This window comes from Guillardia theta, assembly GCF_000315625.1.
Source record: "Guillardia theta CCMP2712 unplaced genomic scaffold GUITHscaffold_51, whole genome shotgun sequence".
NCBI lineage: Eukaryota > Cryptophyceae > Pyrenomonadales > Geminigeraceae > Guillardia > Guillardia theta.
Genome location: NW_005434623.1, coordinates 481,369 through 495,828, shown reverse-complemented (window position 1 = coordinate 495,828; position 14,460 = coordinate 481,369). Strand labels below are relative to the sequence as shown.

Here is a 14,460-nt window from a genome sequence, read left to right as displayed (position 1 = left end):
CCTTAGGTCAAGCAATCAAGCAACAAGCAGCAGGAGCATGCAGGAGGAATAACATCCCTTAGACGCGATACCCGGAGGCAGCCGACTGACCACTGTCAGTCGAGACGTCCGCTGCCGCCACAAAGCGGGCGGCCGCGGACGGAGAAAGGGCAGCCGCCGACAAGGAGCCGGCGCTGCCCGGGTGTCCGCCTGGGGCAGCGGACGGAGGGAGGCTGGACACATGAACACGGTACCGCTCGAGGTAGTCCTCCTCGCTAGCCTCCGAGTCAGCGGTAGCCAAGTCAGTGGTAGCCGCCCGTGACGGCGGCGACGCCGCGGCAATGCCCAAGGACTGGCGTGACCCGACCGATGCCGGGGAGGAAGCAGGCGAGCTCGGACCAGCAGCAAGCACCCCAGTGGTGTCGAGCTCTCCGGAGGCACCCGACGTCACAGTGAGGGACGGAGACGCCTCGCCAGCTCCGCGCCGATCGTCGGGGCCACTCGAAGGGTTTCCCCCATCGGAGTCGGAGACCTCCGGCGAAGACTCCCCTCGGGCGACTCGACAAAGTCCGAGGAGGAGCTGTCCTCTGGCTCGAGAAGTGCTTGCGCCCGCAAGGGCGTCATGCGCCTCGCACCAGACAAGAGCGCCTCCAGCGTAAGCTGCATGGTGAGGCGCTGATAGGTGGCGGAGCGTTTGCGAGCCAAGACCTCAGCAGCAGGGCCGTCATCAGGCACGAAGTGCCGACCAAACGCCGCATCCTCAAGAGGCATCGAGCGCTGAGGAATGATGTCCGCGAGATACCAGATGAAGCGGAGGGTGTCAGGATGCAGGGTACCGTCCGTCGAGATGGCAAGAGGGATGAACGCTCGAGGAGGAGTAGTCATGGCATATGCTGCGCGATGTTTGCGAATCTTCTCAGACGCTGCAACATGGAGGGCGTCGAGGTTGACCTCCCCCCACTTGGTCTACTTGGTCAGGTCGGCAGAGCTACCAATGTAAGGGTGGACCGAGATACCAGATGAAGCGGAGGGTGTCAGGATGCAGGGTACCGTCCGTCGAGATGGCAAGAGGGATGAACGCTCGAGGAGGAGTAGTCATGGCATATGCAGCGCGATGTTTGCGAATCTTCTCAGACGCTGCAGCATGGAGGGCGTCGAGGTTGACCTCCCCCCACTTGGTCAGGTCGGCAGAGCTACCGATGTAAGGGTGGACCAACGTCACGTCCGCCATCAAGCCCTCGTACTGCTCGGACCCTCGATCGCGGATTCCAGGGATGTGGATATCGCCCTTCATCTTGCGGCCATGAGGATGGGAGGGTACCTGCCGTCGAGAACGAGGATCCCCCACTGTATCGATGACACTCTGAAGACCAGCTTCGTTCAGCATCGACCGAATCGTACGAGTAAGGTTGTCATGCGCCGTGGGAAGCTTGGAGGATCGGCGTTTGCAGGTCTGGAGATGATGTGCAGCAACGGAGGGATCGAGCTCGCGCTGACATCCATCACATTCCGTCGGACACTGGCAGATCGGCATGCCATGGAGAAGACAAGCAGCCTAAGGGTCAAGCAATCAAGCAACAAGCAGCAGGAGCATGCAGGAGGAAGAACATCCCTTAGACGCGATACCCGGAGGCAGCCGACTGACCACTGTCAGTCGAGACGTCCGCTGCCGCCACAAAGCGGGCGGCCGCGGACGGAGAAAGGGCAGCCGCCGACAAGGAGCCGGCGTTGCCCGGGTGGGGAGGCACCCAACGTCGCAGATGTATAGGCTTTACTGGCAGAGGGTAAAAAGTGCCTCAAGCAAAACAAAGCAGGAACAAGCTGAACCTCCAGGCACACAGTCCACAGCGAGAAGCTGCACAAACACACACAAAACACATGCCCGGAAAGAACCAGCACTGCTGGCACCCAGACGCGGCATCGCCAGCCCAAGCGCGAAGCCGCGCAGACAAGCAGCCTAAGGGTCAAGCAATCAAGCAACAAGCAGCAGGAGCATGCAGGAGGAAGAAAATCCCTTAGACGCGATACCCGGAGGCAGCCGACTGACCACTGTCAGTCGAGACGTCCGCTGCCGCCACAAAGCGGGCGGCCGCGGACGGAGAAAGGGCAGCCGCCGACAAGGAGCCGGCGCTGCCCGGGGGTCCGCCTGGGGCAGCGGACGGAGGGAGGCTGGACACAGGAACACGGTACCGCTCGAGGTAGTCCTCCTCGCTAGCCTCCGAGTCAGCGGTAGCCGAGTCAGTGGTGGGGAGAGTGGCTCAGGTCTCGCTCAGGAAAATGAGCGAAGATGGTAGACTGCAAGACCCTATCCTGCGACTTGAGCGAGTGTGTCCTGCGGCTGTGCAAGGTGAGGATATCACGCTGCTGATCGGTCAGCGCAGCGCGAGCATGCACATGGCGAGGGAAGACGCGCATGACAAGAGGGGTCACATTTCGCTGCGCAGGGGGAGGAATGAAGTGCTCATGAGACGAGTCGACGAGAGCGCGCAAACCAGGGATGTGTACCACAGATGCCGGGGGGCGTCCTGCGTCATCAGGCACAGCAGCCGGGGCAGGTGGGATCGCCGCGCCATCTGCAGCCGGTGCAGGAGCCTTGACACGACGGTAGAGGATCGCTCCAGCATTATGAACGAAGTCGTGCGCCTCAACGAAGAAGGTCGCCAGAGGATGCTTCTGGGCACGGAGAGATCTCGAGCAGTGAACGTCCAGGCTATGAGGAGAGGGCAAGGTCCGGGACATGGGCTGGTCAGAGTACCAAGCGAGGAAGCGAGCGATAGCCGTATAGTAAACAGCGGGGTGTAGACCCTCAGAGGGCGTGAACTCGTCCCCTCCCCGACTATGCGGAAGCTCCCGCTTGAACCTCGCAAACTCTAGCAGGTGGCCCTCGGATGGCAACTTGTATGCCGGGTCTTCTTCTTCCTGCCCTGTCGGCCATTTGTCGAGGTGGCCGATTTATTCCCCTCAGTGATAAACCTGGTCTCCGGCCCATTGTTATCGGCCCGGGGTCCGCACTGGCACTGTCGACTCGCGCTGGGTGGCCCGGTTGAGGGTCCCGGCGGCGGTCTGGTTGCAACGTGACTGACCCCAGCCCCTGCACTGCCAGCCCACGCGGGAAGCCGTGTACTGGGCCTCCGCCGGGGCCCGGACCGGTCGGCCGCTGCTGAGACTCCCGCCCGGCCGCTGAGCCCGTGCGCGGGGCGCGCTCGGAGGCTCCCGGCCATATGCTGCAGGGCAACACCGTGCCCTAGCCAACAACTAGGCGACATGAAGGACATTCAAGGAGCATAGAAGCTCAGCAGGGTTGAGCAAGGAAAGATGGAAGGGAGCAAGGAGGGCTTGTGTGTGTTTGCAAAGGCAGAGAGGAAGAGGAGGGAAACACGTGAGATCAGGTCAGAGTTGCTTCACTGAGTGATACAGCAGACAACGAGGGCGAGCATGAACAACTTGATTGTGAAGGTGATTGTATGCTTCACCCTGGCGATGACACTGGTGAACCAGTCTCACTTTTGATGGTTCCACTGACTCCTCCCTTCCTATCTCTCAAGGCTTCAGGTTTCTCTCCCGCTCGGCTCCCCGTCCGGTCTCCTCCTGTCGTGCCTCATGGGCGCGTTGCTATGAGCAAGAGGCAACCGCCCCCATGCACCGCAGCAGGTAGCCCGAGCACCAACTGCCGGTGAGGGGGCGGAGGGAGAGGAGGAGCGGATGAGAGTTGAGACATCTCAGGTATCCTCCTCACGAGCCCTGCGAGGCTTCCGGGTGAGGGTCTGAGCTCGAGGGGCTGGAGGTGATGACGGCTGCTCAGGCGTTGCCGGGTCGATGGGCAGAGGTGCTCGATACGGCGGCAGGCGGCTAGAGAGGCAGAGCTGAAAGACAAGGTGAGAGGAGAGAAGCATGCTGGGGGAGCTGACGGAGGGATGGCAGAAGTAGATGCTGTTCCATGACGTTAATGTCTTGCTCGCATGAGAAGAGCTCGAGCAGGCTGATATCCGCTTGCTGCTGCGCTCTGAAGGAGCTTGATGGCGTCCTGCATCCTCTCGCTTTGCGTTCCCCCCGTGCTGTTGTTCTCCTGTTGCATCCAGTTGACAGCAAGAGAGAGCTGTGCCTTGGGATGCCCAGCACTCGCTGCTCGCTCGAGCCAGACGTTCGCCTGTGGTGGTCTCATAGTCAGTCATCCGATCCTTCCATCCCTGCCCCCCCCCCCCTCTTCCTCTCTCAGGCACCTCTCGAAGTTCTTGTGGGTCGCCTCTGCCATCACCACGCAGGAGGAGGTGGAGGTTGAACATGGCGCGGGCATGGCCGCGTTTAGCAGCCATTGTGAGCCACTGCAGGAAGTGAGTAGAGGGAGGAGGAGCTGCACGTATACCTGACGTCCTCTCCTCTCTCGCTTCTCCACCCCCTCCCCCTCCATCAGCATGCGAGAAACTGCAAACATCGCATCTGTGTTCCCTTTCTTAGCGGCTCCCCGCAACCATCGGTATGCTGTCTCCGCGCTCCTATGCATCTTCCTCATGGTTAACGATAGGCAAACATGCATCTGTTGTGGCCTCACCAGGTTCCCATCGAGGTGGAGGCGACCGTACTCGTACATCGCTTCAGCTTCTCCTGTCAGAGCTGCCCGTTGTAGCAGCAGCACCGCCTCCCCCTTTTCTCGCATGTCTTGGCTGCCAAGTAGCCGTCGAGCAAACACGACCTGAGCCTGTCGTGAAGACCCGTCAGCGAGTCAAGTCACTCTCCTTCCTTGCCTTGGGGTCTCCGTTCTCCGCGGCAAGCTTGACGTACTCGTCCTCTTCCTCCTCTTCCAGCCGAATGGTCTGGTCAACGCCACTCACGTTGCCTTTGCGGGCATAGAGCTTCCCCAGCCTCGTCTGCGTCCCGTCAGCTCCCGCACTGTCAGCAACGAGACCAACTTTCGCCTCCTCGTTCCCTTGACTCGCTGCCCTCGACCACCACGTGGTCGCCTGCCAGCTGGACTTTAGCTAGGCTGAGAAAGTAGGAAGGCTTGAGAGGGAGCGAGAGAGGAGTACAAGTGAGGTGAGATGTTGGAGAGGAGGAGGACAGCAAGGAGATGTGGGTCGAGGTAGAGCAAGGTGAAGCGAAACACTTTGAGACAAGACTACATTCACCAGGTTGAGATCCTTGTGGAAGCGATGGAAGCCCTTGTGGTAATAGTCTCCCAAGGCCAGCTGAGCCCCTGCATGCCCGCTCTCAGCAGCATGAGCTATCAAGCTCACTCCTCGAGACACGTTCCTGCCTCAGCGTCAGAGGGCGTGAGGAGAGGAGCTGCACTTGAAGCACCTCAAGCCTAACGCTGCACCTCCCTTGCTACCGTCCATGAGGAGAGGAGCAAGAAGAACCATGGCCTCCAGGTGCTGCTCGTCTGCTGCTCGTGCCAGCCATGACACAGCTCGCTCTTCGTTTGGCGTCTTGAGCCATCCTTCTGCCTTGAGGAACCTCCGTCCAATCTCATACTGAGCCTGCACACACTCGACGTCACCGCCGTCACTCTCTGCTAGGTCCAAAACCTGCGCCATGCTCACTCCAGTCGCTTGCATGTAGAGGTCTAGCCCTTTCTCTTCATCTCTCTTCACACCCTTGGCTTCGATGTAGCACAAGCCTGCAAGCTACTGGGCATCAGCTCATTCACCACCACCACCACCACCTCCTCCTCCTGCCTTCACCTTGAGCGACTCATTCCAACCGCACCCTGCGTTCTCTAGTAGCAGAGCTGCACATTTCCTTTCGTTTTGCTTGACTCCTTTGCCTTCGCTGTAGCACATAGCTATCCTGTGCTTGGACTTGAGGCTGCATCCTCATCAGCTCAGCATGGGGATGGAGTGTCAGGAACCAGCCGAGGCTCGCGGCCTTGCTCCAGCACGTGAAGGCTTGAAGGTAGTCGGGTTCGTCGAGAGCGAGGCCCTTGCTCCTCCATCAGGAAGGGAACAGGAGAGAGAAGAGGAGGCTATCGCTGCTGTTCCATCGCCCTCACCTCATAGAAGCACGTTCCTAGCAGATGCAGCGAGTCCGTGTGGTTCTGCTCGCCCGCATATGAAAGCAGCTCAATTCCCGTCTCGTGGTCCACTTCAACTCCTTCCTGCCTCTCAGTCACTCCTAGAGCTCTTAAACTCCCTCCCCCCCCTTGACAAGTCACTTACTCCATTCAGGTAGCATATGCCGAGCATGAACTGAGCCTTCGCGTACCCAAGAGACTTCAATTGACTCGCGTATTCGTTCACCTGATCTGCCGTTACCACCACCGCCACTACTACCTCCTCCTCTTGCTTCTGCTGCTCCTGTTGCTACTTCCTTTGCCACCTTCTCCTTGCCCTCGTCATTGTTGCTATCGTGCACCAGCTGGTCTTTTGCTGTCTCAATTCTCCCTATCGCTTTCTTTCTTCCTTCTCTCTCAGTTTCTTCCTTCACTCTCAGTTTCTTCTCTCTCAGCTCTCCCGCTCCCTCCTTCACCTGCACCCACTCGTCTCTGCCCCACAGCGCTGCCTTTCTCAGCCATTCGCACGCCTGTTCCATCAGTCACACGCGCTAAGAGCGAGCAGGAGTGCCTGTGAGACGTTCTTGGGGACTCCATGCCCATAGTAGTAGCAGACGCCGAGGTTGTACATGGCGGCGGGGTCGTCTCCCTCTTCGGCAGATCGTCGGTACCACCGGATGCCCTCCGTTCGGTTTCGATCGACGCCGACGCCCTGCCATGGTCACCCGGGGAAGGAAAGAACTTGAATCACCTCGTCCAGGCAGTACCCAGCCCTCCGCATGCAGAGAAAGGAACCCCTGTGAGCCAACGCGAGCATATGCTCAAATCCTTTCCCTGCTCACAGTCAGGGTAAGAGAAGCAAGACAGCACGAGGTGCTCGCACGTTGATTCTTCGGCACTCCATGGCTTCCTTCTAGTGTCCACAAAGCCAAGGTCTCCTCTGCCGCCATGCAGCCTCCCTCCGCTGCTCGTTGAACCCACTTGACGGCTCTCGCACAGACGATGGAGCGACTCTCAGGCCTGGTCCTCTCCAGCCACTGGATCTGAAGCATCCCCAGCTCATACTGCGCTGTTGCGTTGCCATTGCGTGCGGCGTGAAACAGAGCTGTCATGGCAATGTCATCCTCATGCAGCAAGCAGTGATGTGCAGGTATGTGTCACCTTGCAATCGAAGGTTCTTGAGAGGTTTCTTGACGGAAGCATGGCTCTTCCTGTCCTTGACGGGTCTACTCTCTACCTGCCTCCTCTTCTCGCCACTCACTTCCTGACCCCCGCGCAGTTCTGCCACTCGAATGCGTGATACTTGCAGACGCCGAAGGAAGAGAGAGACATCACACGTGGATCGACAAGCAGGTGCAGGCAGTTGCCCTATCTCACTGTAGGAGCAGCACCGAGCTCCAACAGGGAGCACGAGAATGAGTGCGACCAGGAGGCAAGGGAGCGTGAGCGATCTCATCGCCGTGCTTCTCCTCTCTGTGGCTTCATCTTCATCACCGTCTCATCGCCGTGCTTCTCCTCTCTGTGGCTTCATCTTCATCACCGTCTCATCGCCGTGCTTCTCCTCTCTGTGGCTTCATCGTCATCACCGTCTCCATCCCCCGCACCTGGTACAGCTCTCTTACCTCCCTCCCTCCTCCTCTTCCCCCTCGCCCCTTTCCCTCACCCAACCACGAGGCGCATTGGACATGTTCAGCGTGAAAGCAAGCCCACCTCACTGCTGATCTTATTTTCAACTCAAAGACAGTAAATTTGAATAACTCACTGCTTGCTATTATTCACTTGTGGGTCTGCTTGTGGGTATCCTTCAAAAACTCTGAGGCGGGTTGGACCCTTGGCTATTGTCGGCCTTTGGCACGCACATCCCTTCTCCTGCCTGCCTGCTGCCCCACCTTCTCCGAGCCTTCCCCGAGCCTTCTCCGAGCCTTGTCCTGGTCTTGTCCTGGTCTTGTCCTGGTCTTGTCCTGGTCTTGTCCTGGTCTTGTCCTTGTCTGAGCTCATGGTGTTTCTTTCCTCCTGGGACGCGTGGGCTAAGCTCATCACCTTTGTGTGCAACGTGAGTCAGATCTTGCTGCAGTCCTGGAAGCAGCTCAAGGTCGCCGAGCTCGAGGGCGACTTCTTGAACCCGACTGACTTTGCGCGAGACATGAACAGAATCTATCCGATGGAGCTCATGGTGCTGGGGGCAAGCATGCTGTGGCTGATGTTGGACTGGCAGTGGGTGCTGCTGCTGCTCAACGTTCCCTACCTCGCATACCAGCTGTCAAACTACACGGCCGGCAAGTGGCGAGTGGATGCTTCTCGAGTGTTCCATGCGGATTTTAAGTCAAGCATCAAGAAATCAATCTTGCTTGGCATCTTCTACCATGCCGCCTGGTTCGTAGTCTACCTGACGATGCTCATCTTGTCGATTATCAACGCCAGCAAGATGAAGGCAAAGTGAGGTTTGAGGTCAGCGGTGACTTTTTAGAGTTCTCCTTCCCTTCTCATCTAATTTTAATTCGAATCAAACAAGCACCTGACTGCATGCACCTCTTTCAACTGCAACGTTGTCGAGTGACATCATGAGCGGCAGCACAACATGCTCAGTCATGTCAGGCAGTGTCCGTAGATGACGATTGTCTTTCTTGCTCGCGCTTGCTTGTGAAGTCATCGCGGAAGCTGACAATCTGTTGCGCGTCTGCATGAACAGATTAGGAAGAAGTAGAGGAAACAGAACAGAGTCTCGCTTGTGCCCTCTTCCCTCTTATTTCTCTTGCGCACTCCTTACCTATCCGTAACAGTCTGCGCATGTCTTCCATCTTGGCGTCCAGTAATTGTTCCTTCCTTTCCAAACACTCGATCGTTTGTTGGTTCGATGTAGCAGCCAGCCATGGTTTAGCAGCGGGCGACGAGTCTCGAAGCTCTTGCGTAATCTTCTTGGCTGAGTCCTGCATCTCCTGGATGAGCGAGGAGGCAAGGGGCTTCCCTGCTTGCCGTCGGTCACTTACGAAACCACCTGAACTGCTGCTCTTGATGTCTCTCCCCCCACTTTCCCGCGTCCCCCTCTCACTTGTTCTCTCTCTCCCCTTCTCCCTTCCTTGTTTCATTCCACGAAGTTTGAAGTCAGTCCTAGAGCAGTCCACCTCAACTACTGAACCAAACAGCTTGTAATAAAATTCTCGTATCCCTCTCCTCATTCGCTGCCGATAGCTTCTTCGTCTCGATGTCCCGATTGAGCCATAGCTTATCCCCCCCCCACCCTTGCCGCTCGAAGTTTTCTTGCTCAAGCTGCGACAGGTGCAGAGACATCAGTGTTACCAGAGACCAGCTCGCAACTCACTTGAACACAAGGATGATCGTCCCAATAAGCACGATCCTGCCCACGAATTCACTTCTCCCACTACTTCGACTGAGCTGCAACATGAGACTCTGTCATCACACGTGCATGATCCGTTAGCAGCAAGATCCGAACCTTGAATAGAAGGTACAAGACCCCGACTCCCACTATGGTCCATATCTTTCTCGTTCGATCATGGAGGGAATCCAGAGACCTGGTAGCTCAGCTTGAGCTGGTCATTGACATGTCGACAATCACCTGCTGCTCTCCTCCAACATCTTGCGCCATCGTCGCCGCCCCTCTTCCGACGCTTTCATCCTACCAGGTCCTCGCGTTTCCCAGCCATGTCGATGCGGGCAATGGTGGGGACGAGGGGACCAGTGGATGAGGGGACGAGGGCCAATCTTGAGGGGACGAGGGCCAATCCTGAGGGCACGTGAAGACAAATTCGTAAAATGGTGAGGGAGAGGGAGAGGGAGAGGGAGAGGGAGAGGGGGAGGGGGAGGGATGAATAGATAGATAGATAGATAGATAGATGCATGGAGGAGAGGCAGCGTAGAGATTCTATTCTTGCTCCTCTGACATCAATTTAACAGTCTAGAGCTCATCAGGCGCGAAAGGTTAAGGGCAAGGAAGCCAATAATGACGTTGAAGGAGGGGAGGGACAAAACAGGCAGGATGATGATGAGGCATTCACCAAGAGGTTGCAGAAAGAGCTCTCAGCCAAAGTGAAAGATGAGCTGAAGAAAGATTGCATCGCACTTGGCATCACATCTTCGGGGCTCAAAGCTGATCTAGTTGCTCGCATTGTTGAGTTTCAGGTGAAATCAAGACAAGCGCAAACGCAGGGGCAAGCGCGAGAGGAGGAGGCAGAGGCAGATGCAGCATCGCAAGCAAAGCAAGACAGAGACGCCGACACACCAGCAGGTAGCAGGAATGCTGAAGGCATCGAGAAGGAGAAGATACATACAACACCTCGAGTCCTTCCCAGCAAAGTCGAGAGCAGTGCAGCCTCACAGCACGAGGAAGACACCAAGTCAGAGTCATCGGAGGCAGAGAAGAGCGGGGAGGATGCGGAGGACACGAAGCTCGAGGACTCGGTCAGTTGCCCATGAAACGATTAGATGCCTGATTGCTTGCTGTAGAACATCTTTTCGGGGCTATCGCTCTTCAGCAAGAAAGCAATCAAGGCTGGAGACAGGCAGGCAGGAGGAGAGAGGAAGACTCTAGGGTCTCTCCTCAAGAAGAATCTAGCGGGGCTGTTAGGCGACAAGGTGCTGCTGTAGCACTTGCTATGAGAGTCTGAGAGGGTGAAGGAGAAGAAGAAGAAGCGACAGCTGGCAACGAGCCTCTCAACCCACCTGGTCTGACTTGCCTTGCGCCTTGCTGGCCTTATGCAGCGTTTGCAGGGAGGGAACGTGAGCAGCAGGAGAGGCGAAGAGTGAGAGCAGCCGTTGCGAGGGCTGGCGACCTCACGCTTCCTGCAGCCTCGCGGAGACATTGACAAGCAAGAGCAAGCTGATAGGAATCGACAAGAAGTTGACGGTAAGCCACGCTGAGAGAGAATGATGCTGATGAGAGGGAGTGATGCTGATGAGTCCGCAGGTGGAGAAGGAGCGAATGCGAGAAAAAAACAGACCTGACGCTGAGACGAAGCGAGAAAAAGATTGGTTCGGTGAGAGAGGAGAGAATGAACTAGACAGAGGGGCGCGTGGAGGAAAGGGAAGGAGGAGAGAGTCTGAGGTGTCGGAAGGAGAGGAAGCGAGTGAGAGTGAGAATAAGTTGAGCTGCTTGCAGGCATGAAGAATTCTCCTCTTGATCGAGATGCCAAGTATACCATCGCGCTCATTGCCAACAGGTTTGTTGCTTTGCACTGCTGCTCGCGCATGCCATCGACGTCTTGTCTCTTCTAAGCTCAAACACCCCAGGCATGCCATCGACCCCAAGCGCCACTACCGCAAAGAAGAAAGAAAACCTCAAAACACGCCCAAGTTGTTCCAGGTGTGGAGACGAGAGGAAGAGCAAGAGAGAAGGAAGTCAGAAAACAAGGAGAGAAAGCAAGAAGAGGCCACCAGAGGAGAATTCATGATTTGATTTGATTTGATTTGATTTGATTTGATTTGTTGCTGCAGGTTGGAACCGTGATGAGCACCTCTGCTGAGTTCTACTCGTCGAGGCTAAAGAGGAAAGAGCAAAGGTGTCCTGCCGCTGCTTGTGCTGCTGCTCTCCCTCCCCCATCCATCTTCTCGCTTCCTGTCTTCAGGCATCGAAGAGCAACTCAACCTCTGCCAGGCCCAATCTAGCGGAGGAGATTCTGAGCGACGAGCGCCTCAACCCGTACTTGAAGCGGAAGGTGAAGACGAGGAGGAGGGAGGAGGTGCGAGGCTGACCCTTGCTAGTTTTCGGAGCTGCAGCAAGACTTCAAGCAGAAGGGAAGGAAAGCTCTCAAGAAGCAGCAGGGCCAGAAGACGCCCAAGTGGAAGAAGCAAGGTAAGCAGAAGCTTTTCTTGCTGCCCCTTCTGCCCTTACTGTCCGCCAGCAGGCGTCAAGCGGAGCAAGAAAAGCAGATAGAAGAGACTAGCAGATAGAAAAGGAGGGCACGACATGTACAGCCCTGTTTCTCGTAACTAAAGCTTTTACTTCAAGCCCCTAGCAGACTCGTCACTCAGTTTGTTGAGCACAATCTCTCATCATTTCTCCATCTTCCTGCTCTCTTCATCTTCCATTGTTGTCATCTCCCTCCTCCTTCTCAAACCTTTCTTGTCCATCAACGTGGTCATGATCAAAGCGTTGTCTCCACCACCTCTCGTCCTCGTAACGTCTGTCACTTCACTTCTGATTGTTTTCATCCCTCACTTGTTTGACGGTTCACCTTGTGAGCTTTCTCTACCTCATCATGCTCCTTCCCTCTCTTCCTTCCTCCTCCTCCTCCTCCTTCACCCCCCATCCCCCAATATTTCCCCGTCTCAGAGTTCAGCTTTAGGGTTCCCTTTTACTGGTAGGGCCTGGAATCCCTTCTGCCCTCCCCCGCTACTTCTCCCCCCCTCCTTCCCTCCTGCTCTCCCCCCCCCCCTCTTCCCCTCCTGCTTCCCCACCGTCCCCCCCTCCCTTCCTGCTCTTCTCTTTCGCCTTGCTGATCCTCCTGCGTCTGCCCAGTCCCCTCTCGTCCCTCCTGCCCCGCATGGTGGGAGACTGAGCCGCCTTCGCTCGGCATGAAGGGAGCAAGCAGAGAGCGCGAGGCAACGCATGCACCATCGGTCGCCTCGATCCACGCGAGAGTGCCTGATGTGCGACTTCTGGAGGAGACCAGCATTGACGACGATGATCGATCAAGCCAAGCTTCGCCATCGCATAGCGTGAGAGCGTTTCTTCGTGTCTGTCTTTGTCTGTGTCTGTGCTTGTCATCTCACACTGAGAGGACGAGCTTGACATCTTGACTGGTTGCAGCATTCTACAAGAGATTCTCCTCGTCAGGCTGTCAACATTCTCATCGACGCTCAAGACTTCGGCTCATCTCCTTTCAAGCTTCACTTTGACTTCTCAGACGACCAAGTCCAGCAAGACAAGTCCGCTCCTGCTCCTGCTCCTGCTCCTGCTCCCGCTCCCGCTCCTGCTCCTGCGCCTGCGCCTGCGCCTGCGCCTGCTCCCGCTCCCGCTCCTGCTCCTGCTCCTGCTCCTGCTCCTGCTCCTGCTCCTGCTCCTGCTCCTGCTCCTGCTCCTGCTCCTGCTCCTATCGCTGCCTCTGCCCCTGCCCCTGCCTCGCTGCTCCTATCGCTGCCTCAGCTCCCGCGCCTGCTATGCTCCTGCTGCTTCATTTCTTCCTGCTGCTTCCTCTCACTCATCTCGACCAGAAAGCCTCAGCAGCTCACAAGGAAGCCAATGAGCTCATTGGACTTGGTAAACAGACGATGATGATCTTAGAGCGACCTGATACACATTTACAAAGATGAGCATGTGATGCTGCTGTGATGATTATGATGATGATGATGATGATGATGATGATGATGATGATGATGATGATGATGATGATGATGATGATGATGATGATGATGATGATGATGATGATGATGATGATGATGATGATGATGATGATGATGATGCTGGTGACGTTGAAGAAGATGGTGCTGATGATGATTTGCTGATTTTAGACGCGCACAACGTTCTCAAGCTTTAACGAGGAGGAAGACTCGTATAGGTACGGCAGCAGCCATCCACTCAGGCGTCTCAAGGGAGGCAGGTGGTACAGAAGGTCAGGGTGGAGGACGCAGCGCCTGAAGCTCTTCAACATGCCCATGAATCCGATGAACTCCTCTTACGCCAGGCTGGCAGAGCATGTGTGGAGCAAGGTGAGGACGGGACGGCAGGTTGTCAGGCTCTTACGCGCTGTGCCAGGCTTCGAGCCACGTGTCGTTGCATGCCGGCGACTACCTGCTGGACAAGGTGAGTGCTGAGAGAGATGCTATGAGTGATGAAGGTGCCAGGAACGCCTCAAGAGAGTTGACAGCAGTCCTCTTGCACGATCAAGGATCAGAAGAAGTGACGTGTTTTCTTCCTCTTCCTCCCTCACGTGCTTCAGGCGAGGCTTCTCATCCTGCTCGGCCCTCGTCACGGTGAGTCTGCAGGGCTTGTGGCGAAGGTGACAGGTCTGGAGTAGGACGACAGCAAAGGTCAGGGACAATGTCAAACCTGCTGCGGCAAAAGAATCGACAAGCCAGGTAAGTGAACCCGCTTCCTTTGTGGTGGGTAGTGTACTCCTCCTCCTCCTCCTCCTCCTCCTGCAACTTGTTGCAGATCTCCCTGTAGCTTTTGGAGGTGCTGGGGTCGTTCACTCGTGAGAACCTTCAGGAGTGGATGCGCGAGGAGTTGAAGGCGATTCTACTTGAGCATCCGAGAGGAGGAGGCGCGTGGAGGATGAGAGTGGAGGAGCGCGCGACCCCTCAAGGGTCTGCTGATAGGAGGAAGAAGTAAAAGAGCCACCCCTCCTCACTTAAATTGTTCCTGAATAGCGTATGCCTTCGTTCCCTGCATCTCCTCCTCCTCGTCTGTCTGTCTGTCTGTCTGTCTGTCTGTCTGTCTGTCTGTCTGTCTGTCTGTCTGTCTGTCTGTCTGTCTGTCTGTCTGTCTGTCTGTCTGTCTGTCTGTCTGTCTGTCTGTCTGTCTGTCTGTCTGTCTCGTCTCG

At 56.5% G+C, this 14,460-nt stretch overlaps 7 protein-coding genes across 7 annotated transcripts; 4 read left to right on the top strand and 3 right to left on the bottom strand.

Moving 5' to 3' along the window:
* Window positions 1–426: 426 nt before the first annotated feature.
* Window positions 427–1,513, bottom strand: GUITHDRAFT_111392 (hypothetical protein; the record flags this gene model as incomplete). Its single annotated transcript, XM_005829643.1, has 2 exons — window positions 427–902; window positions 1,030–1,513. The coding sequence occupies 2 exons, from the start codon at window positions 1,511–1,513 to the stop codon at window positions 427–429; spliced, it is 960 nt and encodes a 319-aa protein (XP_005829700.1).
* Window positions 1,514–3,414: 1,901 nt separating this feature from the next.
* On the top strand, window positions 3,415–3,906 carry GUITHDRAFT_111390 (hypothetical protein; the record flags this gene model as incomplete). Its single annotated transcript, XM_005829642.1, has 5 exons — window positions 3,415–3,468; window positions 3,525–3,652; window positions 3,703–3,735; window positions 3,782–3,854; window positions 3,901–3,906. 5 exons carry the CDS (start codon window positions 3,415–3,417, stop codon window positions 3,904–3,906), a joined length of 294 nt encoding a protein of 97 aa, XP_005829699.1.
* Window positions 3,907–3,922: 16 nt separating this feature from the next.
* On the bottom strand, window positions 3,923–7,421 carry GUITHDRAFT_141114 (hypothetical protein; the record flags this gene model as incomplete). The annotated part of the gene is made up of 16 exons (XM_005829641.1): window positions 3,923–4,126; window positions 4,200–4,301; window positions 4,343–4,669; window positions 4,809–4,955; window positions 5,103–5,226; window positions 5,275–5,593; window positions 5,639–5,781; window positions 5,825–5,895; window positions 5,966–6,070; window positions 6,132–6,212; window positions 6,292–6,495; window positions 6,546–6,677; window positions 6,717–6,799; window positions 6,849–7,070; window positions 7,127–7,267; window positions 7,343–7,421. The coding sequence occupies 16 exons, from the start codon at window positions 7,419–7,421 to the stop codon at window positions 3,923–3,925; spliced, it is 2,484 nt and encodes an 827-aa protein (XP_005829698.1).
* Window positions 7,422–7,831: 410 nt separating this feature from the next.
* Window positions 7,832–8,492, top strand: GUITHDRAFT_153518 (hypothetical protein). The gene has a single exon (XM_005829640.1). The coding sequence runs from the start codon at window positions 7,962–7,964 to the stop codon at window positions 8,403–8,405; it is 444 nt and encodes a 147-aa protein (XP_005829697.1). The 5' UTR covers window positions 7,832–7,961; the 3' UTR covers window positions 8,406–8,492.
* A 64-nt stretch (window positions 8,493–8,556) lies between these two features.
* GUITHDRAFT_111387 (hypothetical protein) lies at window positions 8,557–9,598 on the bottom strand (the record flags this gene model as incomplete). The annotated part of the gene is made up of 6 exons (XM_005829639.1): window positions 8,557–8,642; window positions 8,733–8,930; window positions 9,204–9,232; window positions 9,285–9,358; window positions 9,417–9,495; window positions 9,540–9,598. 6 exons carry the CDS (start codon window positions 9,596–9,598, stop codon window positions 8,557–8,559), a joined length of 525 nt encoding a protein of 174 aa, XP_005829696.1.
* Window positions 9,599–9,964: 366 nt separating this feature from the next.
* GUITHDRAFT_153517 (hypothetical protein) lies at window positions 9,965–11,929 on the top strand. The gene is made up of 9 exons (XM_005829638.1): window positions 9,965–10,381; window positions 10,427–10,645; window positions 10,691–10,826; window positions 10,887–11,139; window positions 11,210–11,282; window positions 11,414–11,478; window positions 11,574–11,634; window positions 11,681–11,771; window positions 11,821–11,929. Exons 4-9 carry the CDS (start codon window positions 11,081–11,083, stop codon window positions 11,850–11,852), a joined length of 381 nt encoding a protein of 126 aa, XP_005829695.1. The 5' UTR covers window positions 9,965–10,381; window positions 10,427–10,645; window positions 10,691–10,826; window positions 10,887–11,080; the 3' UTR covers window positions 11,853–11,929.
* Window positions 11,930–13,567: 1,638 nt separating this feature from the next.
* On the top strand, window positions 13,568–14,249 carry GUITHDRAFT_141111 (hypothetical protein; the record flags this gene model as incomplete). The annotated part of the gene is made up of 5 exons (XM_005829637.1): window positions 13,568–13,627; window positions 13,674–13,721; window positions 13,763–13,891; window positions 13,925–13,996; window positions 14,085–14,249. The coding sequence occupies 5 exons, from the start codon at window positions 13,568–13,570 to the stop codon at window positions 14,247–14,249; spliced, it is 474 nt and encodes a 157-aa protein (XP_005829694.1).
* Window positions 14,250–14,460: the final 211 nt, after the last annotated feature.